Source organism: Ambystoma mexicanum, chromosome 3p (assembly GCF_040938575.1).
Source record: "Ambystoma mexicanum isolate Mex_15411 chromosome 3p, UKY_AmexF1_1, whole genome shotgun sequence".
Taxonomy (NCBI): domain Eukaryota; kingdom Metazoa; phylum Chordata; class Amphibia; order Caudata; family Ambystomatidae; genus Ambystoma; species Ambystoma mexicanum.
Window position 1 is genome coordinate 689,198,235 of NC_090925.1, and position 27,465 is coordinate 689,225,699.

General features: G+C 47.7%; 1 protein-coding gene across 2 annotated transcripts in view; it reads left to right on the top strand.

The window, feature by feature from the left end:
• Window positions 1–27,465, top strand: part of UNC5A (unc-5 netrin receptor A) — a 1,152,281-nt gene that overhangs the window by 1,044,004 nt on the left and 80,812 nt on the right. For both annotated transcript variants that reach the window (XM_069651483.1, XM_069651482.1), the window contains 2 exons: window positions 10,102–10,251; window positions 14,062–14,226. In XM_069651483.1, the coding sequence (XP_069507584.1) occupies window positions 10,102–10,251; window positions 14,062–14,226 (315 nt within the window). The remainder of the gene's footprint in view (window positions 1–10,101; window positions 10,252–14,061; window positions 14,227–27,465) is intronic.

Consider the following 27,465-nt stretch of genomic DNA (forward strand, 5'->3'; position numbering starts at 1 on the left):
CAGGTCTCGTGTGTCTGCGGATCTTGCTCCCGGTGACACCGGGAGCCGTAGGGCGCCTCCCTACCCTCGATACGCGGCTGACCCCTGGCATGTCAACATCGTTGGGTGATCCCGACGATCTCTGTGGGCTGCTCCGGGGACCGGAGGCAACCCACAACACTGGCGACGAGGAAGTCGCCCCGCCTGCTGACATTCGCAGCAGGGCGGGCGGACAAGGATCCGCGCACGCGGCCGCAGTCGGCGGGCGGCCGTGTGGGAAGAGGAGAAGTGTGCCTCGTGGGGGCCCGGGCCCCGGACAAAGGAAGGGGGCGGGGCCTAGGATTCAGCCCGCAGCGGTGCTCTCCATCGGGGCGGCGGGTGCATCTGCTGTGCCCCGGCCTGTCATCGGTGGGTTCCTTCATTCTTTTGAAAAAAAAAAAGGAAGAAGGTAAGAGGGAAGGAAAAACAACGCCTGGCCGGCTGGGAGAAAACACCGGTGGTTGCCCCGGAAATGGGGCGTGGCCTAGCTGCGGCCATTAACAAGTAAGGGGGGTGGCCTGAGCAGCGCTGGCCTAGCCCCGTGGACAGAGAAAAGGGGCGGTACCTGGAACTCCAGCCCGCGGCTCCCCTGCTCCTTTTGGAGTGGAGAACATGCCCGTGGAACCTGGGCTGCCAACGGGAAAAAAAACAGATTTAAAACTAAACTCTGGGTTGGATGTGGGGCAGTGGGTCCATCAATATCCGGGCCTGAAATACATATAGACATGAAGACTGCCTGAAAGTGGGGTGTCATATTAACCCCGCGAGCTGCGACTGCTCAGGCCCTAGAGGTTGCGGCTCCACCTGGAGTGCTCGTGCGCCCCTGGGCAGGAAGAACGCCGGACGCCCGTCAGTAGATACCTGAAGCCCGGCAACGGCAGGCACCCATCAACACCGGTGACCTGCACATGTCATCCTCACCTGCCAGCAGCATGTCGGACGAAGAGGGAGTATGTCGGGGTCAGTTAGCACCAATACCCCATTTTGATGTCCTGGGTGCGCCGGCAACCTGGGGGCCCGGTGGGTGGCCTGGGTGGACAACCTGGAGTTGCATTTCGAGGCAATGGAGATCAAAGACGCAGCCAAACGCCCGACACTCCTATACTCTGCCGGGTTGGCCGTCCAGAGACTATTCAAGACATTAAAGCCCCGAGATCAATCGTATGGTGCAGCCGTCGCAGCCCTGAATGAATATTTCAGACCCATGGTCAACAAGGACTATGAGAGGTTCAGGATGAGGTGTGCGAAGCAGGAAGAAGGGGAAAGCCTTGACGCATTCCATGGGAAGCTGCGCGGCATTGCACTGGCCTGTGACCTGGGGAACTTCGAGGAGGATGAGATCCGGGCGCAAAACATCTATGGCTGCAGCTTCACCAAATTGCGCAAGCAGGTTCTGAGGGACCCAGCGCTGACCCTCGATCGAATACTGGAGCTTTGCCGGGCCCAGGAACTGGCAGAGGTGAGGGCCTCGGTCATGGACTCCTCCAGACACCACCTGAAGATGGAGGGCCCCCTGCAGCGGGTGAAGGTTGAGGAGGTCGCGGCTGTTGGCAGGTGGCCAGGAGGAAGGGTGATGAGGAGGGGAGACTGGCCAAGGAGAGACCCCAATGCCACAATATGCCATCAGTGTGGGTGGGATCTTCCACATCCGCAGGACTGCCCGGCGGTAGGACAAATCTGTGGAAGGTGTGGGAAAGAAGATCACTTCGCATGAGTGTGTCTCGCTCCAGCCCCAGCCAGCATAGTGGGGGCATCTAAAGGAAATGAGGTGAAGGGGAGAAAGACCCCCAAGGTAGCAGCGGTCCAGGTGGCGGAGAGTCCCCGAGAAGCTCTATATGATGTGGCGGAGGAGGAGTACGAAGAGAATATATTCTTCCTGTCCTGCAGCGGCGCCGGGGGCCAGTTTGATCCCGGGATCTTCTGAGGTGGAGGACCCCGTCATGGGACCCGTGGTGTGAGGACTGTAACACACTAGTTTTGTTGTGCAGTGTCGAACATGTTTGAGTGTTAGTAGCCATTAGGTGGTGCGCGGACTGGAATGCACCAAAAGTTTGCGGTGGGGTTTTATTTGGTTTTGTTTGTTTATAATAAAGGAGGGTTGTTGTGTGGGGGTCTAGTTTATTTGGCAACGTGAGCGTCGTGACTGCGTCATGACGCTCACGTGCTGGTTTAATAAAAGGGACTCTGCTGGCACTGCGAGGGCAGAGCAGCAGAGCCCCAGGAAGTGGCAACTTGTGTCTGCGTGTGTCTGTGGGGGTTGTGGGCCTGCCACGTGGTTGTGGCCTTGTGTGCGGTGCAGCCCGAGTGCCCTCAGTGCCGCGACCGCGGGACGGCTGGGGGTGACCCCCCCCGCACTGCGGATCTTGCACCCGGTGACACCGGGTGCCGTAGGGCGCCTCCCTACCCTCGATACGCCGGCTGACCCCCGGCGTGTCAACATCGTCGGGTGATCCCGACGATCTCTGTGGGCTGCTCCGGGGACCGGAGGCAGCCCACAACAATTCCTTTCTTTCTCCTCAGAGATATCTGATCCGTTGCCCTAGCTGGTCGATACGTACATTTTGACTCCTCCTAAGATTAAATCAACTTCCAGTAAGAGTCATACGTGGTGCTCATTGGCTATTACCAGCTAACGAGCGCTACTGTCGTATTTGTAAAAATAAGGCTATGCTAGAAACCCCTCAACACGTTTTAACTGCATGCAGCTCATTTACACTGACATATGTATGGTCAGTAGACTTGTATGGTCATTATGTGCACCAGCCTTCTTTCATAGCAACCATTCATTTCTGGAACCTTTGTTTAAATTCCCCGTCAGAATCTCTACATATCGCCATTTTCAAACTATGGTGTGTTGCTGAACATATCTGGAGTTGCACTGAGCAAAATCCCTGTCCCTCTTATGAAACATGATGGGACTAGGTATTTTTTTTCAAACCGTGTTTTTATTAGTTTTCCACCCAGAAGGAAAAAAAAAAGAAAAAAACATCATGGTCATTGAATACAACATTTAACTGCCCCCCTCCAACTCCCCCCCGCCCCTCCGGAAGAATTTCGTCCAATGTCTTTCTTACGGGAAGTCGCTCTTCCAACTTCAGCGCTTCAGTTGAAGAGTTCGAGTATCCTTATTTTGTGTGGGCACCATTGTTCTTTGGAGTCAGTTTGGAGATACTCCAGAACCATTCCCCAGTCCATTCTAAACTTTTGATGTTCCCCCTGAATAGAATAAGTTATTCGCTCCATGGCTAGGTATGTTCATACTCTTCTCGTCCAATCCACTGCGAGTGGGGATTTTTTTTTATTCCTTTTTTTGTTTCCATTCATGAGCTATTTCCATCCATGCCCCTATCACCAGACCCATAAGGTTTCTTTTCTGAGTCACGTTCCACTGTTTGTCCCTTTGGTCCTGTAGGCCCCCTAGCCACACTTCTTCTCCTAAGCTCTCCGCCCCTGGGAACATTCTCTGCATTTGGGTTTTCACCTCTCCCCAGAATATACTGAGACTCGGGCAGTCCCACCAGATATGTCGCCAGTTACCTCGACCTCCACATTCCCTCCAGCATCTATCTGGGGAAGTACTATACATTGTATGCAGTCGTTCTGGCGTATAGTGCCATTGTAGCATCATTTTAATCCACATTTCCCTGGTTTGGATGGCTTTTGTCAGCTTCGGTATTGTGCCCCAAATGTATTCCCACCAGTCTATGGGAGTGAGTTTTTGAGCATTTTCTTCCACCTTTTAATGTATTGTTACTTTACTGTTTCCGCTTGTCCGTTTAGGAATTTGTATGTGTTGGAGACAAACTTACGTGTACCTGTATGTGTCATTATGTACGTTTCAAACGGGGTCAGAACTCTTGTTGCTGCCGTTATATGCGCTACATACTCAACCAATAGTTAATTTGTTCATATTTGTACCTATCTCTGGGGGTCAGACCCAGCTGTGTCATGCATTCCTCATGAGTTTTAATCTTCTGCTCTTGGAACATATCCCCTACCATTTTACACCCTGCCTCCTCCCATTTCCGAAATGCCTCCTTTTCTATTCCTGGCGGGAATTCCGGGTTTTTAAATAGTGGCATAAAGGGGACTGGTTCCTATGTTAGGGTCTCATTCTGTGTTGCTTTGTCCCATATGCTCATGATCGACTTCATTATTTCACTTATCTGAACATTGGGGTGTCTGTGTTGTTTGCTGATCCATAATAGGTGTCTGGTGGGTGTTGTCGCCACAGCCCTGTCCTGTGCTTCCCAGATTTTCTCTGCATTTCCAGGGATTCATTCTTTCAGCACCCAAAGCTGTGCAGCTTCATAGTATTTCCTGAAGTGTGGGAGGGCATACCCCCCTTCTTTTCTCTGGGCTGTTAGGACTGCACTCGAGATCCTAGGGGTTTTATTCTGCCAAATGTACGCTGACACCATCTTCGTGAGGGACTTAAAGAAAGCTGGGGGGACTCTAATCAGGAGGGCCTGAAACAAATAAATAGGTTTTGGAAGAAGAGACATTTTCACCGCTGTTATTCTACCCCACCATGATGTTGATAATGGGTTCCAATTCGATAAATTCTTTTTGATATTATCCAGGAGCTCAGGGTAGTTATGGGCATATAACTCTTCTGTTCTCCCTGTGAGTGTGATTCCCAGTTATTTAACCCCTATGTTCGCTATTTTCAATTGGAGGTCTGTTGCTACTGCTTGGATATTTCCCCTATTCCCTGCCAGTACCAGGATTTCTGTTTTTTGCCTGTTAATTTTTAGCCCTGATACCTCGCCGAACCTTTCTATTTCACGCATGAGATGCGGGAGTGATCTTTCCAGGTCTCCTAGTGCCACTAGCATATCATCCGCATATGCGATTATTTTATGGGGCTGTCCCGACATCTCTATGCCTCTGATAGCTGGTGTTTCTCTAATTTTGGTCAGTAGGGGTTCTGTATATATTGCATATAGTAGGGGGGATAGCAGGCACCCTTGCTTGGTCCCTCTCTCTATTTGTACTGTTTCGGATAACCCCCCGTTCACTGCTAGCCATATTGTCGGGGAGTTATAGTTAGCGCAGACCATATCTATGAAAGCTTTGCCCATGTCCATTTTCTTCAGTATTAAGAAGAGGAACGACCACTCCACTCGGTCGAATGATTTTTCTGCGTCAATGGCAACCAAGGCCGCAGGGGATTAAGTAATCCCTATTTTTTCCACTAAGTGTAGCACCCTTCTAATGGTGTCATATGTTTGTCTGTTTGGGACGAACCCTGATTGATCTTGATGGATCAGTTTCAGGAGGAGTTGTGCCAGCCTTGTGGCTAGTATCTTAGTGTATAATTTTGTGTCCAAGTTGATTAGTGCCATCAGCCGGTACACGCTTGGGAGCTGTTCATCTTTCCCCTTTTTGTGGAAAACCAACACTTTTGCCTCATTCATGGTTTGGGTGACGTTCCCCCTCTCCTCAAACGTGTTGAACAAGTCTGTGAGGACCGGGGCTAGAATATCTTTGTATGTCTTATAAAACAGAGCCGCGTACCCGTCTGGGCCTGGAGCTTTATTTTTGGGGAGCTCCTGATTTGCTTTGTTGACCTCTTCTAGTGAGATTTCCCTGCCCAGGTGGGCTTTTTCTTCCTCTGAGATTAATGGGAGGGTAACCGCTTCTAAATATGCCTTCTGCTGTTCCATACCCAGACGGTCCGTGGAGTATAGCTCCTGGTAGAAGCGTTTAAATATATGTCACCTATGTCTGTGTTTAAAGTTTTTACCTGTCCCATGTCGTCTTTCAGGGCCTTTATTGTCTGTGTCTGCTGCTTCCCTTTCAGTTGTCTAGCTAAGATTTTGTCGGCCCTGTTAGCTTTCACATAGTACCAATGCTTGGTGTACAGTAGGTACCTCGCCGCCCTTTTGGTGCGAAGTGTTTCCAGCTGCCCTTGGATGTGTCTTAGTGTTTTTGAAGTTTCCTAGTTGGTCTTTGTATGATCTCTACTTGAATCGCCCTAATGTTGGCCTCTAATTCTGTTTCCCATTGACGGTTCTGTTTATCCCTCTGTGATTTAAGAGCTATAAGGTGTCCCCTTGTGACCGCCTTCAGGGCTTCCCAAAGTGTTCCTTTATTTTTGTCGGGGAGATCATTGCTGGCTAAATAGTCTGTGATGTGCTCTCTGAGAGTCTGTCCCATGACCCGATCTCTGACTATGTCCTCTGGAAGGCGCCAGCCCCAAAGGCGTGGTTGTTTTTGCGTCCATTGAAGGGAAGCCCATACTGGGGCGTGATCAGAGAGAGTTATTGAGCCTATCTCAGCCTGCTATATTTTCCCTAAGAGCCCCACCGAGGCCCAGAGATAATCTATTCTCGATCCCATATTGTGTACGTGTGAGTAATATGTATACCCTCTCTGATTGCCATTCATATTGTGCCAAACATCCGCTGCTGCGAGATCTGCCATTTTCCGTTTAAGTGCTTTTGACGGGGTGCCCTGATCCCTCTGGTTGGCTCCCAATCTGTCTAGGGTGGGGTTCCATGCCATGTTCAGGTCCCCCCTTCACAATTTCCCCTTTGGCCTGGTTCTCTAGTTTGTCTAGCATATCCCTTAGAAAACTATCCTGTCCCGTATTCGGTGCATATGCCATTGCCAGAGTGAGGGGTTTCCCTTCTATTGTTATGTTCAGTATCAGGTATCACCTGTGTTTGTCTCCTAATGTATCTGTTATTTGGGTGTGCAGGGAGTCGCGTATTGCTATTGGAACCCCCGCTTTTTTCTCCTGACCATTCGCTTGAAATATTTGATTACAGCCTCTGAGGCGCACTCTATGTTTGTCTTGAGCTTTTATATGTGTTTCCTGGAGCATTACTATGTCATATGCACCCTGCCTGAGGAATAGCTCCACTTTTTTCCTTTTAACTGGTAAGTTCAGTCCCCTGACGTTATATGACAGAATTTGTATCCCCATCCTATTTTCTGGGTTTGATAGCTGCCCTTCCTCCCCTCTTCCCCTTCGTTTGAATACATTTCTTTCCGGTTTCCCCTTTCAGCCCAACTCCGCTCCCCCCGTTTTGGTAAGCATCCCCTAACTGGTGTCCCCTTCCCTCCCCCCCTGAAACTGCCCCGAGCAGGGCACGATGACCTAATTTCGCCCAGGCGTGTCGCCTTGTGCGTCATGCCCTCTGAAACTCTCAGGGATAACCTTGAAGGGAATCCTAAACCCTTCCCCATCACTTCTGTGGCGACCGAGCCCCTCCCCACTCCCCCCGGCACCTCTTAGGAAGATCTCTCGCTCCATCATCTGGCTCGGGTGGACTCCACTTTGTCATGTCATCCCTGATCTCTGTCTGAGTTCCCATTCTGAAGATTCGGCCCTCTAGTTCTTTTTGCTGCAGCGTCTTGCCCTCCTGTTTATTGTCTTCCATTTCCACGGAGTTCTTCTCCCTGGTGGATTCATTCCGCTGCTCTGAGGGAGGTTGTTTTCTTGTTCCTGCAAGTTCAACAGTCTTAGTCCTTCTTCCCTGGTTGTGATTCTGCGACCCTTCGCACGTAAACAGGAGTCCAAAGGGGAACGTCCATTTGTATCTGATCTGATGGGATGCCAATTCCTTTGTTACCTGGGACATCTCTCGTCTTTTTTGCAGTGTTGACTGTGCAAGATCTTGAAATAGGAAGATGTCCTCTCCATTCATTCTCATGTGATCCATTGATCTTGCCTTCCTAAGTAATTGCTCCTTTTGTGGGAATATGGTGAGAACCACCAAGACGTCTCGTGGGCGGGCGCCCTGGGCAGCCGTTCTCCTCGGACCCACTCTATGTATTCGATCAAACGGGACAACCACTTCCTCCAGCGAGTCCAGAATATCCTGGAATGCCTGCTGTACCGTTCCTTTGAGGTCTTTGTCTTCCACTGTCCCTGTCATGTTTTTTATTCTTATGTTTAATCTTCGTGATCTATTTTCTAAATCTTCGCATTGGAGTTCCAGGTTATGTGTTAGGCGAACTAGATGCTTCTGCGTCTCCGCACTTTGTTGGGTCTCTTCTTCCATATTCTGTACTACTTTCTCGAGGGTGTCAGTTCTTTCTCCTAGCTCTGCCACCTCTGTTTTCATTTCTTGCACCACCGACTTTAGCTCGCTCTTCAATGACTCTAGTTGTGAGTTCATTGTGTCCATACATTGTGCCTGGAACTCCCTGAACCAGGCCTTCATATCTTCTTTCGTGACCATCTCTTCTGGGGTGGGTTCCAGGTCTGTCCCCGTGGTTTGCCCTTTTTGTGCTTTTACTCTCTCAGGGAGCCCTTTGTATGCTCCCCAGAGGTGGACCAGGTTCTGGTCCTGCTTCACTTGCAGGGTTTGTGGGAGAGGTTGATTTTGCTTCCCCCTGGATTTTGACATCTCTGCCCCCCTTGTGTAGCTTCTCTGCCTTCTGCTTTCCACCGTGCTATGTTGCAGGATGATTGTCCTGGCCGCTCTGTCCTAGAGTTGCCCTGCTCTGATGTAAGTTCCTTGCGGAACCTTAGGGAGCTCCTGTGGCTCTTACCGATATCCTTCTCTGCAGCCCTCTGAGGTATCTATATCCTCTGATCCTTCAGCTCTTAAGGGGCACACTTGATTCCCCCAGTGGTTGTCTGGTCAGTATCTAGTCATAGGGGGTCCTCTGTCTGCTTGGAGGCCCGTTCTGTCCTTCTCCTTTGGCCTCTTTTCTGTATCAGGGGAGCTTCTCAAATGCCCCCCCTGCTTAGCAGCCGAAGTGCTCTTTTGTCCGCCTCTGAGGGGCCCATGCTGGGTGTCCGGGGGGGGGGGTCGGCTGATCCCGGTTTGCCGTTCGCCTGGCAGTACCACTGAAGCTCCTGCAATCCCCTCCCCACTGCATGCGTTGTGGCCCTCAATCCCCACGTAGTCTCCTCCGTCGAGGGCAGAATTGGGTGGGGGGGCCGTGTATTTCGTCCCTCCTTACAGACCCCCTATTCTTGCTGCAGTACTCGGGGTCCGTGGGGGGTTACCTTTATCCACCTCGCATATGATGCTGTTGGCTCCTCTGCGCTGCGTCCTTCTCCTTCTCGGGCCCGCAACCTCGTCCTCTCTGGGTTTCGTCCCCCTGTCCTCCTCAGTGATTCTGGGTGTTGTCCTAGTGTGCTCTTCTGTGCCACGTATCACCTCAGTCATAGAGCAGCTTCTCCCTCTGTGCTCGGATTGCCTCACCCAGGTGATCCCCTCGTCGTCTGTCCTCTGCTGCTAATTCTGTGGAGGTCCTCCTTCGGAGTTTCTGCCCCTCCAAGGTTCCTCCCATCCAGGCCGCTCCTCCAGTGGTGCTTCCCCTTCGTGGCTACTGCGCTCAGACCGCTTGTTGCCTCACACCCGTACTCCGATCCGTAGCTGGTGAGCCGCTGACCAGCTTCGGCATTTAGGATGCGAGAGATCTCGCTTTGTTGTAGTGCTTTATTGTTGCGGCGCGGGAGGGGAGACGGAGCTCTGCTCATGCACGTCTTCCCTCCACAGCCGCCATCTTGAAGTCAGGACTAGGTATTTTGATTAATTATTTATACGGATATGCTGACAATGTAAGAGACTGTTTGGACACAGAAGAGATGATCACATATGTACAGTCGTGTTGGCAATAATTTCTTGATGCCTCATATGTTGATGTGGATTAACCTACTTTTATGGGATATTTTATATTGTTATATGAACTGGGTATTTTTATCTGGTTTTTAGACGACATTGATACACATTTTATAACCTTTAATGATCTTATGAATATTGATGTTAACGACGTATGTATTTTTGTATCATTGAATGTTGATGAATTTTGAAAGTTTTGACTAATGATGACACTGTAGTGTGTATGTAAATATGAAAGTTGTAAAAGTTCATAATGACCTATAAACAACTATATTAAATAAATAAATAAATAAATACCCCATATAACCCTCTTAAGTCATCTCACCCTCACTCGCTTATGCCCCTTGCCCTCTGGTGCCCCTTGCTCGCTGGTAATCCATTTGCTCTTTACCCATTCCTGCCATTTCTCTCTTTTCCACCTCATCATCCCATGCCCTCTCATTCACTCATCCACTCATACGTTGACCCTTTTGTGCCCCTCTCTTGTGTGCAGGAAGTCATCCAGCTGGAAAGGCAGATGGGGGGCCAGCTGATCGACGAGCCCCGGGTGCTTCATTTCAAGGACAGCTACCACAACCTGCGGCTCTCCATCCACGACATGCCCAGTTCACTCTGGAAGAGCCGTCTCCTGGCCAGCTACCAGGTAAGGAGAAGACCCTGGAAGACACCAGAGGGCATGGACTACAGGGGGCTGGCAGGGACCTCATGGGGTCTACACAATGGCGCACGCAGGACGTGGCGGGAAACCACGGGTGACCGTGCAGAGTAGCACAGATAATCAAGAATGGAATCGCAATTGACAATCTTGGAATCATGTCAGACGAGGAACCACAGAAGAGCAGGCAGGGAACTTGAGGGAACTAGGCAAGAAACCAGAGGGGAGGAGTGAGAGAAACCCTGGGGACCAGGCAATGAACCATGGTGTCCCAGGCACAGAAGTGCAGATGACACAGGGGGTCAGACAAGGACCCACACAGGACCAGACAGGGAACTACAGGGAACTAGGCAAGAAACCACAAATAGCAACGCAGAGTAGCACAGGGCATCAAGCCAGGAATCTAATTTGACAAGGTTGGGGTCACATTTGAATAGAGAGGTAACTACAGGGAGTGGGAGACGGAACCACAGAGGATGAGGCAGAGAACTAGAGGGGACTGGGCAAGGAACACTACACCAGTCAAGGAACCACAGTAAACCAGGCAAGGAACTACCTGGATAGGGTGAAAGAAAAAGAGTGGGCGTGGCAAGGAGCCACTGTGTCCAAGGCAAGGAAGTAACTGGGATCAGGCAAATAAACAAAGGGAGCCAGACAGGGACCCAAAGAAGACAATGCAGAAAAGCACAGGAAACTAAGTGATAACTCACAGCTGGACATGTAGAGTAGCAAAGCTAATGAAGCAAAGAATCCCAATGGACAAGTTTGGAATCACATTTCAGTAGACAAAGGAGCACAGGGAGTTAATCAAAGAAATACAGAGGACCATGCAGAGGACCACAAGGGGCCAGACAAGGAACCACAAGGGGCCAGACAAGGAACCACAGGGGACCAGACAAGGAACCACAGGAGACCAGGCAAGGAACCACTGTGCCCCATGCAAAGAAGTAGAGACGAGTAGACAAATATCCACAGCGATTCAGGCAAGGACCTCAAAGAAGACCATGCAGAAAATGACAAAGAACTGGGCAAGGAACTGAAGAATATCATGGAAGACACCACATAAAGATAGTGAAGGAAACCGAGTGTCCAGGCATGGAAGCTGGTGTCCCAGGCAAAGAAGTCCAAAGGCCAGGGCAAAGAACCACAAGCAGTCAGGCAAGAATCTGTAGACGATCTGGCAGAGAACTTCAGGGAACGTGATAAAGAACTACTGGGGACCAAACAAGGAACCACAAGGGCGAGTAAGAAAATAAGCTGGGACCAGGTACAGAGCCATTATTTCCCAGGCAAAGAAGTACAGAGGATGAAGCAGAAAACGACATGGTATTAGGCAAGAAAGCACAGTGGCCCAGATAAGGCTGCTTAGGAACCAAGTGAGAGAACAATAATCACACAAGAAATCCCAGCATCCTTGGCAAAGAAGAACAGTGGCCCAGGCTGAGAAGCACAAGAGACAAGATGATGAGCAACCACAAACCAGCCAAAGAATCTCGGTGATCGAGTCAACGATCCATAATCAACAACAAAGAGAAATACCAGGCTGAGACACACAAGAGACCAAATGATGAGCAACCACAAACCAGACAAAGAATCCCAGGGATCGTGTCAAGGATTCATAATCGACAATAGAGAGAAGCACAAGAGACCAGATGATGAGCAACCACAAACCAGCCAAAGAATCCCAGGAATCGAGTCGAGGATTTATAATCAACAACAAAGAGAAATACCAGGCTGAAACACAAGAGACCAGATGATGAGCATTCACAAACCAGCCAAAGAATCTCAGTGATCGAGTCAATGATCCATAATCGACAACAGAGATAAATACCAGGCTGAGACACACAAGAGACCAAATGATGAGCAACCACAAATCAGCCAAATAATCTCAGTGATCGAGTCAACGATCCATAATCGACAACAGAGAGAAATACCAGGCTGAGACACACAAGAGACCAAATGATGAGAAACCACAGATCAGCGAAAGAATCTCAGTGATCGAGTCAACGATCCATAATCGACAACAGAGAGAAATACCAGGCTGAGACACACAAGAGACCAAATGATGAGCAACCACAAATCAACCAAAGAATCTCAGTAATCGAGTCAATGATCCATAATCAACAACATAGAGAAATACCAGGCAGAGACACACAAAAGACCAGCTGATGAGCAACCACAAATCAGCCAAAGAATCCCAGGGATCGAGTCAAGGATTCCTAATCAACAACAGAGAGAAGCACAAGAGACCAGATTGGGAAGTAAAACTACAGTAGTCCAATGAGGAGACCAAAAAGGAGCCAAATCCCACCACACCTGCTGAGTTTGGACGGAGTGGATATTCCAAGGCAAAACATGTTGCCTGGAAATCCCACCACCAGCACATTCTGTACTTCTTTTCACAGAAGGCTGCCACTAGGAGTGGACCACCCTCGCACATGCAGTGGCCCTAGAGGGGCGTGGCTATTCAGAGGGCAGTGCAATCCTCTAGATTATGCCCATGGTGTAACATGGCGGAGATGGAGGCAGAGAGATTGCAGTGGCGGCTGCATTTACGATAAATGTGGCCGCCATTGCAGATCTTTGTTGTGCACAATGGATTCACGGCATGCGTGTGGTGTGTTGTCACAGAAACCTGCCATTCGCGTGGTTCTGTCTCCACCAATTGCGGTGTAAGTCAGAATAGCCAGGAAGAGCTGAACTGGGGGGAGCGAGGGGGGGCGCCTGTGGTATTCAAAGGGCTGTTCGCTACAGACTTATTACAGACCCCGCAAGTCATTGAAACAAAGACATTGAAGGGTCCACGCCTTTTGATGGATAGCCCGGGCCTTGTCCCGCCCACAATTTCACAATTCCAAAGGATTGGCGCATTAGTAGAGGAAAGTAGATGGCCAGCCTAACGTCTCCGGGAATGTGCTGCAGGAATGAAACACGTCTAAGATGTGATCTCCCTCTAGCGGCAATGCGGAAGTGTGTCACCACGAGAAAGCAACGGTTTGAATAATAATGTAATCGTTTGCTGTCAGGGAGGTGCGTCTAAAGGCCCTTAGGACTTGGGTAGGGTCAGTCACGTGTCTCAGCTTGACGAGTGACTGGCTTTGTCGAGGTCTGCCTTGCATCGAGGTGCCTGTCAACACATCTCCCGTTTCCCCAAAGGCCGGTGGACCTTTAAGAACGAAAAATAGCCCCAATGCCTTTGTGACGCAGAGGAAACGTGCCGGTGTTTTTTTCTTTGTAAAAGAAAACAAGATGCAGCGCATGCTTTGCTTTGCAAGCTCACCGGAAAGCGCTGCGCCCTGGCTCGCCCAGTTGTCCCCAGGAAGGCATCAACGTGGCCATGAAGGCTTGTGAAAGAAAATATGCATTTTCCCTAATAAAGATAACATTGCCTGCTTTTTTCTAGGTACTTTGTAAACCAGCGCCGCAATGGGTGGGTAGGGAGTCAATGGAAGGCTGACTGTTGCCCTGGAACAGTGTAGTGTAGAGTCTTTGCCGCTAGAGGGCAGAAGAGTTGATATTATTTCACAGCACTTCCCTTTTTCCTTCTATTGGAATCCTCCTTCTACTGAAGCCTGTCCTGCTCACTTCCTTATGCACACGACACACTCTGTCCCCACGCCCATGACACACTGGAGACCCTTTCTTTCTTACACTTCTTTTACACTCACTCTTTTAATTGTGAGTATCTTTGTTTTTGTTATTGCTCTACTTTTCTGTCTCTCTCCTTGGCCGCCTTCATCTTCTTGTGCTCTCTCTTTCTTTCTCCCTCTAACTCTCACTCTCTCCCTATCCCCCCAGGAGATCCCGTTCTACCACATCTGGAACGGGGTGCAGCAGAACCTGCACTGTACCTTCACCCTGGAGCGCTTCAGCCTCAGCACAGTCGAGCTGGCCTGTAAGATCTGGATCTGGCAGGTGGAGGGGGACGGGCAGAGCTTCAACATCAACTTCAACATCATCAAGGTACGGGGGACCTGTGGCGCTCTCATAGGGCGAGGGCCTTGATCACCTGGCAACAGAGGCAAGCCAACAGCCAATAGTATGAGCCCCCGAGGAAAGCTACTTTCCACCAGCCTCTGTCCACAGAGAACAGGAGCACCCCACGGTCCAGCAGCATGATTCCCAATAGACAATAGTCCACTCCATGTAAGTCTAGAGCGGGATGGTTCAGGCAAAACTCGAACCTGGAAAATTTCTGTGGGATCGCTCGGGTCGAACTTTGGGGGGAGGGTTTTCCCCGAGGTTTGAGATATGAGGTTCTCCTGGGTTCGATCACACGTCTACATGAAGACAGGGGAGTAGAATCTCGGGGCCGTCAGTGATTGGCCTTTGAAGTGGCAGGAGTGGCTCAGGTTTGTTAGGGAAGGGATTGGCAGGATAGTTAGGTTAGAGTAGAATTCAATTATAAGACCTAGGTAGAGTTCAAGAATTAGGTTCGAATTTTATAGGATTTGTGGGCGCATGATGTCTAGGTGGTTGAAGATGTGAATTGGGGGTGCAGAAGCAGTGCATGGCTGTTCCCCGTGAGATGCATCATCCGCATGGCAAAAGCAAAGGGAAAAGGGCCGGCTGAGACCCAACACACATGCAGGCCATGGGCCCACTTGCTGCAGCAGACTGCAACCCTACACCATAGAATTGTGCAGATTCATAGATGTGTTGGAGCACAATCTTTGCGAGATGGAAACAGAAGACCACTCTCTTGAGAGACACACACCAGACTCCTCGGGTGGTGAAGATATGCGTGCAAGCCAGCGATAGGCAAATGAAGTAACATGGTGAAAGGTGGAGACTTTGACCCTCTTGAGGAAAGGCTGAGTCTGCCTTTCCCCTCTATGTACAGGCAGGCAATTGAGCAGGGGCCCACCCCCTAAGCTATCGGCTGGGTGGCCACCTCTGCCTCTTCTGCCCGGTGCTCTTCAGTCACCTGCTGCACCACCACCAATGTGGTTACCACTCCCTGTTGCTCCTGGAGTACTTCCCCTTCCCCACCAATTCCAGGTTCAAGGGACCCACCCACTGCCAGCCGGTAATTCTCTGCGGACACAACAAACGACTCTGAATTGCTATTCACATCTTCGTTCTCAACCGCCATCTGTCACCCCCTCCTAAAACACAATCTCCACTGCTCAAACGCCATCTCCCCAACCATAGCCCATCCATCTCAACCGCCACCCGCCCTTGTCAACCACTATCTCTGTCTTTTCAATAACTTGCACCCCTCCTCAACCACCTCACACATCCTCTCAACCACCGTCCACCCTCCCCCTTAGGCTCCCACTCTACCTCAAGCTCTCACACAGAGGTTGAGGAGTGGTCCAGCTCCTCGTCTGCTGCTCTGCCCCTGCCTCCAAATAAAATGATTTATTGTCCAAGGTCCCAATTAGTGGTGTAATGGTATATGGTATACCATTATAGATACCATGAACAACTTAATTGAACTATAATAGGGCCTGTGGCTATTAAGAGAGCTTTTAAATCTGATTTGGAAAGGCTGCATAAGCAAGTGCTGCGCAGTCTGGATCGTGCACTGTGGGATGTGGCGTCTGCCAAGGGGGCCTTGTTTGGCAGACAAGAGCATAGGGAAAGTGAGGCCACATTAGTAAACGCAGATTTGATGCTGTGACCGCTCTTTCTCTGTGATCAGTAGAGTCGGGTTAAAGATCAGCTGATTTGTAGTTTTCCCACCAATTTGAAAGATGGGGAACTACACATCCCAGAATTTAAAGGGGGAATGAACTGGATGCCCTTCTGATGCATGTCCACAAAAAAACGTAAACTGTATGAACACTAAGCCTATCAGTGCTCTGTGCTAGTATATAAACTGCTCCCCCTCCCCCCACTGTCCTCCGTGTAGATTTTCACATTGGCACTGGAGTTGTTGCTTCGCTTGATCCTTCACCTACCTGCCTTCTGCATATGGCACTGGATAAAAGCAGGCAGGACAGAGTCTACATTCAATTTGAAGTATCCAGAGCAATGGGGGTGAGATATTTCTCAGGTCTATCCTCAATTTGTGACACCACCCATGAAAGCATTCCACCGTCTCAACTCACGTGACAACCGTCCTAATGCGCTCAGACCTGGAGAAAATGGTAATGATGGGGCTGTGGTGGTCTAGGCCATATTTGTGCCGATATGTATTTTAACTTTTTCATTTTCAAAACGTTTTTGTGCCACTATCTTTAAGAAGCTAAACAAACATGTATTGCAAGAATCAAGAAAGAAATCAACAGCGCCCACTGAATGCTGTCCCATTAATATTACATGGTCAGTGGTGACTCCAACATCAGACCTTTATAATACACCAGGCAGCTGGTAAACAAGATATAGTGCTTTGATCAATATGCAACCTTTCAGCGAGTGTGTGTTGGCTACGACATTTTGACAAAAGAAACAATGACATGGGCTTTCAAACCTCACAAGTGACTTTTCTCCATTTAATGGGATAAAGCGTTATCAAAACAAACTTTTATTACTGATCGCAGCGAGGGGTCATGATGCCCATGCCATGTGGGTCCAAAATAATGCAGGTCGAGGCCGATTTTCAAAGCGATGACCTGAGACTGAGCAGCAAGCTCATTGCTCAAAATGTGCATTTTAACACTTCCACTAGTCACTCTTTCATTGAAGGTGATCAACGAGTGAGCGGCACGAAAGACCAAATCTGCAGCCGCCTTAGATTTCTGGAGGATCAGCTAAAATGTGCAGAGACAAGTTTCAAAATGCTGACAATGTATGACCTTTAAGAAAATATTTAAGATTAGTTAACCCCAGCTGCTATACCGCGATAACCATGATATACCGTCATTTGGCAAGAAGGTTATCATCCCGCCATAAAGCCAATACTGTGACACCCCTAGTCCCAATGTGCAAACATCAAATGTGCCCAAGGTGTCAATGTGAAAAACAAACAAGTGACAAAGGCGAGCAAATGGATTTTCGCAGAACTCACACAATGGCAAAGGGTTCTCAAAACACATAAACAGTAGGGAAGGCGACAGAGCACAGAACAGGAAGACTTCTTGTGCTCATGCATTAAGGCTGCTGTAGAAACACGGGACAGGTGACTAAGGTTTAAAGGTCTGATTAGACAAGGGACCTAAAGTACACCATACAGACAAAAGCGGATAAAACAAGGAGCAAGAAACACTGAAAACACCACTAACATCTAACACTCACAATCGCTCCAAAAGCACTTCACCCAGCCAAACAAAATATATTATTCAAAAAAATATGTCACATTAGGTGGCTATTCAATATATGGACGGAGCTGGAAAGGTCTGTTATTTCGTAGAGCATAATAATGAGGTCCCCATTAAATGTATGCATAAAGCTTGCAGTCTGACGCCCCTGTTGGAGGGCCATGCATACGAGTTTACACAGCAGACTTGAAATCTTGAAGAATCAACCCAGTGTCTCATCCTGCCTGGCAAGGTTTTTTAAATGAGTCCCAGTGCAACTCGGGGAGCAAGAAACACACATGCTCTTTCAATAAAAAAATGGCTACCTGAACACCGTATTCTTTTTATTATTATTAAAGGAGTCATTCTCTCAAAGCTAAACACATCTCCAACCTGGACCCACCCAAAAGCTGGCGGGAACGGGCACACACTGTTGCTGGGAATTTATTTATTGAATCATCATTGCTTTGTAAGGCGCCAACCGCGAGCACAGTCACTTCATAGCACTTGGAGTGAATGGAAAGATTCTCACCTCTACAATGCTTTAGTATGTTATGTTACGTTGGCCCTCATTACAACCCCGGCGCTAAAGCATGGTACTATTAGGACCATGGTTGGTGCCAGTGTTGTAACGAGTCCGCCATGGTGAAATGGGGAAATACTGTATTGATTTGCTTTGGGGTATTCGTTTCAGTTGATTGTGAAAGAGGGAACACACAACTTCCAGATCCAGGGAAGGGAGGTGCCGGCGGCTTGAAATGTAGGGTTTTAAGATTGGGGGCACCAAAACACAGGGCTTTGGTTGTCTCAGCGTTATGCCACTGGTGGTTTTCAGTGGTCATGTTATGGATGTTTTGCAGACAGGCTGCGAAAGAAGGGTTTTCGGAGTCCCCCTTTGCAATATCCAGAAAGATCTTTGAATCCTCTCCGGCGGGGAGTGAACTCTTTCTATTATATCAGCCAAAGGTTTGACACGCACATTGAACAATAACAGGGTGGGATTAGAGCCCTGAGGGACTCCACATGTGATGCGTGAAAGCACCCTTTTTGACTTGGGTGGAGCAGCTGTCAAGGAAGCCAGAGATCGACTGCAACGTAGTCCCCTATATACACATGGCGGCAGCTGGTCTGCCGTGCTTGGTTAACACTGGCGTAGGACGTAGTGACATTGAGTAGGATAAACACCAGTGCCATGGCCTGGCCCAACGCCTCCAATATTTCCCCTGTCATATGGGCGATTCTGTACTTCTCTCTAGGTGGAAGCCAGGTGGATCTGAGTGCAAAAGATTGATACTAACACAGAGTTCTGAATGTTTATAGTAGAGATGTTTTTCTATTATTTATCTATGGATATTAGAAATAGGATGAAAATTGTCAGCTATGGTGGGATCAACTGTAGGTTTTTGAGCAACGGCGTGACCAGCGCTGCTGTGTGAGCAGTATGGACAATCCCACTGTTTAAGGACACATGCTACATGTTGGTTATGGACTGGGCTAACATCTAGATTGACTCTTTCAAAAGACTGTCTGGGCACGGCTTCCATTGTTGAGACAAGGTCCTGAGGGTTTTTGACAGTGTTAGAACCTCCCGAGGGCCCCCCCCAAGTGAAATGAGTGAAAATACAGTAGAATGGGTCACTAAAGGCGGTGGATAATCGGAACCAGTGTCTGGCCTCAGTATCACTTGAGTTTGTACACTTTATCCTGGAATTCTGTAGCAAGTTCCTGTGGGTTTGCAGCTTTGTATTGGTTTGTAAGTTCAGAGTAAATTCTGTACACTTTGGCTATTTTTTGTCAGCTGAATTGAGTGGTTTTGGATGAGTTCCTTTTTCTTCTTTTCTATTAAAAGGTAAAAGGCACTGTCCCTGATCTTGCATTTAATTGTATCCGCATTGCTCAGAGATTTGCTACAGATTGCCTCCTGATTTCTGTTTTCCCTTTTTATTGTGGCCATCTCTAAAATTTACATTTTGTTGTAATTTCTTATCAATGGTTTGAGTCTTTTGTTGACAGATGGGGAAAAGGTACCTCATTAATTCCTCTTCTAAATTAGAGAGTAAGTAGTTCAGAGCATTTCATATATTACTTTCTCCTATTTTCAAATCTAAAACTACCTTCAATGTTTTCTTTGGTGGAACTTGTCTCGGGTCGCATAAGGATGTTGATCCTCATTCTGAACTTTATCTTTGTATGAAATAGGGCTCCAAGTTTTACGGGGTGTGAGCAGGAGCACCCATGGGAACATTGAAAGTATACATCACACCCACACAGAGCATAATTTGTAAGAACATAAGTGCCAGGGCTTAAATATGTCCTAGCATGCCTGTGACACACCGGTGTGGACACCACCCATTTGTGCTCCATACAGTGTCAACATACTTGGGGTTAAAGCTGCAACTCCCAGAGGTTCATTGAAGGTCTTGAATGATCTGACTCTGGCAGTGTCGACATAACATATTAGTTGTGGTTTGAAATAACATAAATGTTTAAGTGCTTCTTTACAAAACACCATCGTTAACATTCTACTCTAATTCTATCAGTGGCAAGTGGAACATATTGACCCTCTAACCACAGACAAAAGAGCAAACATGCTTTCCTCCTATGGTGAATTGGTGGAGAAATTCAGGCAAAATCATTCCTGAACTAATGACATTTCCTGTCAAACATTGCAGCAATGTCTTCTTGTATAGGTTTGTCACTTGCGACAGGCACTCCTCCTCGACATTTCCCTTTTCACTGACCTTGTCCCTGTGTTGGGGTTGCTCCCTGGTGACATTCATGTTGTTGCCAACCCACCCTGCAGTGGCAGTGCTGCTGGTTATGAAGGTAGAGAATTTGCACCAATGTCATGCAGGCTGAGTGGAGCAGTGTGCAGGCATAGCTAGCAGGAGTGACCAGCATTGTCACCTTCCAACTCAATGTTATTAATGAAATTTGATAATTAGCCATGACCTGCCAACCTAGGCCACACTTTTGTTGCTTTTTGTATTACTATGATTGACAATTCAAATAATACTTTTGCCAAAATACCTGAGAAATAAGTGCCAGGGCTTGTAAATAAGTGCCGGGGCTGAGCCCTGGCAAACACCCCCACAAATGAACCACTGCCCCACAGCGTATTCACTGCTGTGAGTAGCCTTGGGCAGCTGTGGAAAGAAACTCACGCTCTCCATCATTTGTGCAAAAGGGTTTGCGGTTTTCACATCAGGGCAATCAAGCCATCCCTTAATCTCCCCATCACTTAGATTGTGATGTCACATTCCTCTGGAAGCAAGGGGTTAGTAGCCACCTGTTAAGGCTGACTGGCGATTACGGGTGATGTCAGTGAGTTTCGCTGGAATGGGCCCAGCCGAGGAATTTGATTGAAGTGAATGGTTGCCTGGCCAGTTTGTAGGGCCTGTCTGCTCACAAAGGGGGTGAAATTGTGAATGCTCCCTGGATGAATTTACTCCCTTGGGGTTGTAGTCAGTGTTTAGTCCTAGGTTTGCTGCGGACATGTGAGAATCCTTATCCCTAGTCCCCCGAGTTCACCCCGCAGCCTCACCACTAGGCAAGTGTAAAGCCTCTTGCACACTGGGGTTATTCCCATGGGTCCATGTTTTGAAAGGTCCCATGGTGGGATTGTTCTGGTCCTTAGGATACCTCAGTACCATATTGATGGTGTGGTGGAGCGTGTCATCCAGTCTGAGAAAGATGAGGCCTCATTACAAATCAGGCGGTCCGGAAATAACGGTGGCGGTAAACCCGCCGCCACTGTTGTTTCCGGACCGCCTGATCCCGACTCCTGCAGGCGGGAGGTGATGTTCCCGCCAGGTTTGTCCTGGCGGGTTTAACACCGCCCGCCTGCAGGTGGCCGAGGAAGCACCGGCAGCATTACGAGATGCTGCCGGTGTTTCCATGATCCCCATTCCCATTGAGTCCAATAGGACTCAATGGGAATGGGGATTAACACCATTCCGCCACCGTGATTGCCGGGAAACCGGGGTTGTAATGCCCCGGTAATCCCGGGAATCACGGAGGTGGAATGGTAATACATACGAGTCCGGCGGTAACCAGGTGGTTTTACCGCCTCGGTTACCGCTGGACTCGTAATGAGGCCCGATGTGTTTAGCTTAAAATATAATGGTGAAGTCCTGGTATAGGTTGATAGGATGTTTATTTCCTGGCCCGCATATTTTATAACTATATGGTGTGATACTTTAAGCATGATGGCCCTTACACTGGTAATAGTGTGTCTATTTCTATCATGGGTCAAAACTTTTGCTGGCTTATGGTAAAAATAAAAAATTGAATTGTTCTGTTGCCAGCACTGGGGATAAGGGAACCTGCCTACTATCTTTCAGGCACCTTACGTAGGCTCTTCGGGCACGAGAAGGCATGTGTTATTTTGACTTTGCCAGGAATGTCAACCACCCTTCCAATGTGGGGGCAACCTGCTCAAACATTCCAGGTTGAACCACCATAAAAGACTAGCAATTTGACAGGCTTCGAACTACCTGAAATTCTGGTAATTTGAAGATTGCTCTAACTAAATTCGAACAGTACAATGCAGTGTTCAGGGATGTCATTTGGGGGTCACCATGGGTCGCAGATACGACCCATAAGGTCTCCCTTGCTACCCCTAAAAGAAATGACGTTCTTCCGCTACAACCAAAGCATGGATAGTAATCTTTGGTGACACATAATAGACACAGGTTTCCCTCTTTACATGTATGGCATAACTGTTTATTTATTTATTTATTTATTTAAATTTATGACTGTGAGAGTTATCAAAAATTACTAAAGAGAATATGAGTTTATGCACCAACTTTTATAGAGTCCTGGGGAAGCAAGCTACATGTGGAACATGTCCTGACTCAATTATGATTTCACAATAACTACTTCATATTTATTGACTGCGTTTCATGCAAAGTTGTGTTTAAGATTTTAACAGTAAATGTGGATTATGTACAAAACACATAGCAAAAAAGGTGCCTCCCACTTGTGAAGAAAAACACACACACATTGTGTTGGAATAGAAATTGAAAGTATTCCCATTGTGTTTGCTAATCTCCATTGGGTAATGCTAACGTGCACATGAGTAGCCACAGTTCAGTCCATCTGCTCGGCGTGCATGTCATGCAGCTTGCCGGTCTAGCACTTAGATGAGAAGGGACACGAATGGTAAGGACATGCGAGCTTCAGGCAGAGCGTAAGGGGGGAGACAGAACGCAGCATAATCTGATGCTCTATTGTGCTTGTATGTTACAGCCCCCCCACCCTCCAGTGTACCCCACAGTCGCATCCACCGCATTCCTTTTCATTGCCTACAAACGCCCTGAAAAGGACCCCCATCACTTAATATCTGAAAGCCCCGATTAGAGAAGTTCCTGGCCAGCACCTTACGCTTAACACATCTCTCGCCTCTTCCTCTCCATTGTGGCCCTTTCAGACACAAACCTTTCTCCGTGAAATAGCGCTCAAATAAATAGCGAAATGCCTCTGCGTGGAAAAGATCCACTCACTCCAAACACTGCGCTAGGAGAAAAAAAAGGCTCCCAGGCTCTTATTGGTGTGAGTGAGTGCCTGGATGAACACAATTCACCCTCCTTTTTTTCCCCCTTGTCTCCCTGCCTATAGTTTATAATTTGATTAATCGTCCCACTTCTGTGCGATTCCTCTCTTTCCCGCCTTCTTTTGTTCTCCTCATTAGGGCAATGAAGATTTATACTGTCTCCCCGCATAGCTGATTGCTGGCAGGAACCACCCCTGCCCCCGGAACATGCTCCATATAAAAACATTGTGTCACCTTGCCAAGAACCATGACGTCCTCCGCAGCCCAGACAACTATATGCACCCAACAATCACCATAAACATGATAATGGAAGCGGCAAATGTGTTTGAACCACATGCATCCAATTAAAATAGGCATCCATCAGGGCCCGCGCGCTGCGCACGAGCGCAATCAGCATAATCGGGGAAAGGGGTAGGCAATAGCGCAATAGGAGGGAAAATGGGATGGAAAATGGCCACCAGCCATTCAAATCCCATAATGTCCATTTAACATGAAGGACGAGGTGGGCAAATGAGATCCTGTCATCTTCCGCAGGGAGCGGGCCCAGTGGCATGTTTAATGAAACACGCGTGAAAGCTGCTCCGGACACAGAAAGGAAAGGAGTTATTGGGTGCAGCACGGAAATGAATTTGCAGTCAAGTCACAATAGCAGTCCATGAGTCACCAGAATCCAATTGAAAAGAATGCCGCACAACTCATGAAGCCCTCATGACATTTCCATTCCAGGCAGACAATGGGAACCCATCCGTGTCTAGTCATTTCAAATGATTGCTGAAGAAAACATTTTAAACAGTGGTGTGTGTGTGTGTGTGTGTGTGTGTGTGTCTCAGTATTTATATTCTTACATATATTTACTTACACGTCCTTAGTGGGCGATACTTTGAGATTACTGTCCAAGCAGAAGAGCTGATACCAGAAAAGCATTACACAATTTAGGAACCAATCTTTCATTTGCTGGGTAGGGGGTAGGGGGATTTAGAGCATGACCATAAAGATGAAATGCCTCAAAGTCACCGGGTAGGGTGGCTTTGCAAACATAACGCCCCCCATTACAGGACTTGGCACGGCCTTGCATATTGCATCACTGATGAGCTCACTCATTGCAGGACTTCCTTGTCTACAGATACTTCTGGTAGCAGGTACTTTTACAGATATTCCAGTAGACATTTCTACTTCCCACACACACATATTCTATGGTAGGTCAGTGTCTTCTGAGAGTAATGCACCAGCAGCATGCATTCAAACCAGGCACAGTGCACGGCCCATGAACTGAGGCCATGCACCATGTGTGCGGCTCAGATGTGAAAAGGTGGGCCTTCAGGTTTTGGTTGTGCGTCGTGTTAAACACATGGTCCTGTTCCACGTATACCCAAAAATCCCACTGTTTTAGGCTGTGGGCCATGTTTAGTGTGAGTACAGAGCACAACGCAGGGCTTGCAGTCTTTGGTAGGAGTTAATGTACATTGCATGTGTGTTGTTCCCACAATGCACAGCCACAGGATGTACTATGTTTCTGAGATGCCTGTGCATCTGGACCATTGTGACCTTTTCGGGAATTTCCTGGTGCATGATAGCCTGGGGCCCCCGTGACATCAGTACTTCATGGGGCGTGGGTGTCATCATATCACCATTATCTACCAGAAGCTGATTGATAATTGTAATTGTTTCCAAGGCGAGACCGTTGCCCCTGAGCTATCCTCCCGAGACGATGCTATGGAAGTGCTATGGAAGTTGGAACCCTACTGAAAGTTGAGAGCATTGGGGCCTAATTAGTGCACAAGGGCACTAAAACCAGCAGGTTGGCATGGGGCTCTGGCACCATTTTGCTGATTGATGTGTTGATTGCGATGTGCGGGTTTGTATCAGAGTTAGGCCTGGTAGGCGGTCAGTGTTTGGTTGTAGGAATGGAGACATGTGACTTCTCAAGTCCAAGATGTCTGCCAGCTTCAGCTTCAGGACACCATTCTGATATGGTCAATCCATTGTTATTTGTTGAGATCATGCCAATATATTGTGGTTGGTTAGTTGTGCCTGCTCTCTTCCTTGTCACATGGCCATGGAGAGTATGCAAGTAGCCACTAGCAAGAAGCTGGTGCATTGCAACCGTACACTGCCCAAGGATTCCTGCTGGACACCTTGCCTCTTGGTTCCTAATTATATGGCTTCTGAAACTACAACCATGGACCATGGGTGATGTTGCTTTCTTTTTATCATTTGGCTTTTTCTTACAGAGGTTTACAATTCCTGTTGGAATTTTCTTTCTGACTGTTGGTTATCAGAGAAGGCAGGGCAGCTAAAAAGAAGGGAGGTCCTTTTCTCTGCACTAAAAGTAGAAAGTTACATTGGCACATCCATGCTCCACTCAGGTGCATCATGGACAGGCAGACTGCAACCTCTGAATGTGAACTAAGTTTAGTGCATATCTCTATATATAAAATGCTTAGGTACGTTTCCATACTCAGCTGATGCAATTTATCAGTGTTAGATTGCGCCCTGCTCTACAAATGGCACAGTGCACCTCTCTGTGCCCTTCCACCTCAACAACAGCTATCCTTTTAACAAAAAGAATGAGCACAGTTCTATGTGGTCGTCTTTACCTTCCACTATTGCAAACATTTGGAATCATTTCAAGTTAGTTCTTTCCACCCCCACTTGTCTTCACACAGGACACGGTGGTTCTAGTGTCAATGAACAGTTAATTTCCGGCTCAACGTTTTAGTTTCTAAAGAGTGAAACGCTGTAGGACAAATGCTTCCTCAGGAGCTAAAACTGAAAGTAGGTGCTCTAATCATGCTACTACGCAATCGTATGTCATCATGGGGACTGTGCAATGGAACAAAGTTGACAATGACAAGTCTACAAAGACACATCATAGAGGCTTAGAGGCTTGTGTAATTGATAGAACTTAGAAACTGTTCCTATACCATGCATACCTCTCATTCCATCTGATACAAATATGTCTTTCAAATTCAAAAGAAGACATTTACCTATACGTTTAGCCTTTTCATTGACCATTAATAAGTCACAGGGACCTACACCCGCTTCCTGGAAGCGATCAGTGGTAATCCATCTATGTTCCACTCGTATGCACCAAACAAGTTCTGCACAACTAAGAGGTGTAGTGCATCTAATTAATGTGCAGGATACACACAGTGCAAGCACTCGCAGCATGCACATTGCACTGCCACTCAGATACAATAAACGCAGCTTCCAGCTGTGGAGTGTGTATTCTGCATATGCCGGGGGGCCCACAGCCACTATTCGGTTTGCTGCCCTTGCCTACTGATGGCACTCGGTCGTCCACTCTATGCACCAATCTGATAATGCCATGTGTGCACTGTGTGACTGACATAACAATAATACATGGACATGTAAAAAGGATGTGAAAGTGACTATCTGATCTGAGTGGGTGTGTTTGTCAATGTGTGTGTGACAACAGCATGCACTTTCCTATGCTCGGGAATGCACCCTCCAGCCCCTGGATTTGTGCGATTATGAAAAGGGAAAAAAATGTGCCCCCGATTACTTTCAGATTCCCTTGGTGAATTTTCCGCTTCTTATTTTCACAAAAGTGAAAGGGGCGCTCTAGTGAAACTCGGTGTTATGATTTGGTCCCGCAGTCACCGAATCAAAAAATAAGTCTGTTTTTCTAGACAGTTTATTGCTTCCCAGCAACAAGGAACCTGCTGGAAAATTCAAAAGCATGGCGTCTGATGTGTTTCGGGTATTTTATAGTAGAGATAAAAGAAGAGGAAGATTTTAAAAGCATTAAAATCACCTCAAAGTTATGAATCTGTCAAGAATTCAGCCTGCGGCCTCGCGCCTCATAACGCACACACCTCTTCCATGACGTATAATGAAGGCTCCCTATTTTGCGTGTTTTCTGATGTTTACACAAACGTACAGATGGAAATCAATCTGCTTGCGGTCTGTATTTATTTTTAAAAGTGGAGAAAAAAAACCTGAAAGGCAGTTCTTTCTGCTTGGCTCCCTATGCTGTCAATCACGCACTGCAGGCCAATCGCATGGTAGACTGACAGCATGGAGAGTGGAAAACTATGATAAATAGTTTTACAGTTCTTCAAAATGCTGACAACTTGTATGTTAGGTCAGCAGCAATCACAGTAGAAACCATCTGTTATGGGAAAAACGGTGCTGACATTGGTGTGTCATATACAAGTTCCATGTGTCTCCTGTATGGCTACCTATGTGTTTAACACATGTATGTTTTCGTTCAAATACAGAAATATACTGGTTGCATATTATCCTTTTATATGAAAAAATATATATAGGGATAAATACAGAACAAATTGCCAACAAATAAATATGGATACATACAGACATAAATGAGGACAAAATAAATCGCATAACAGCCTTCCTTACAACATACAGCTGAGGGTAATTATTAGATGTGATCATATTATTACATGCAGTGCGTTTCAGCCCAAATCTCCAGTCAGTATA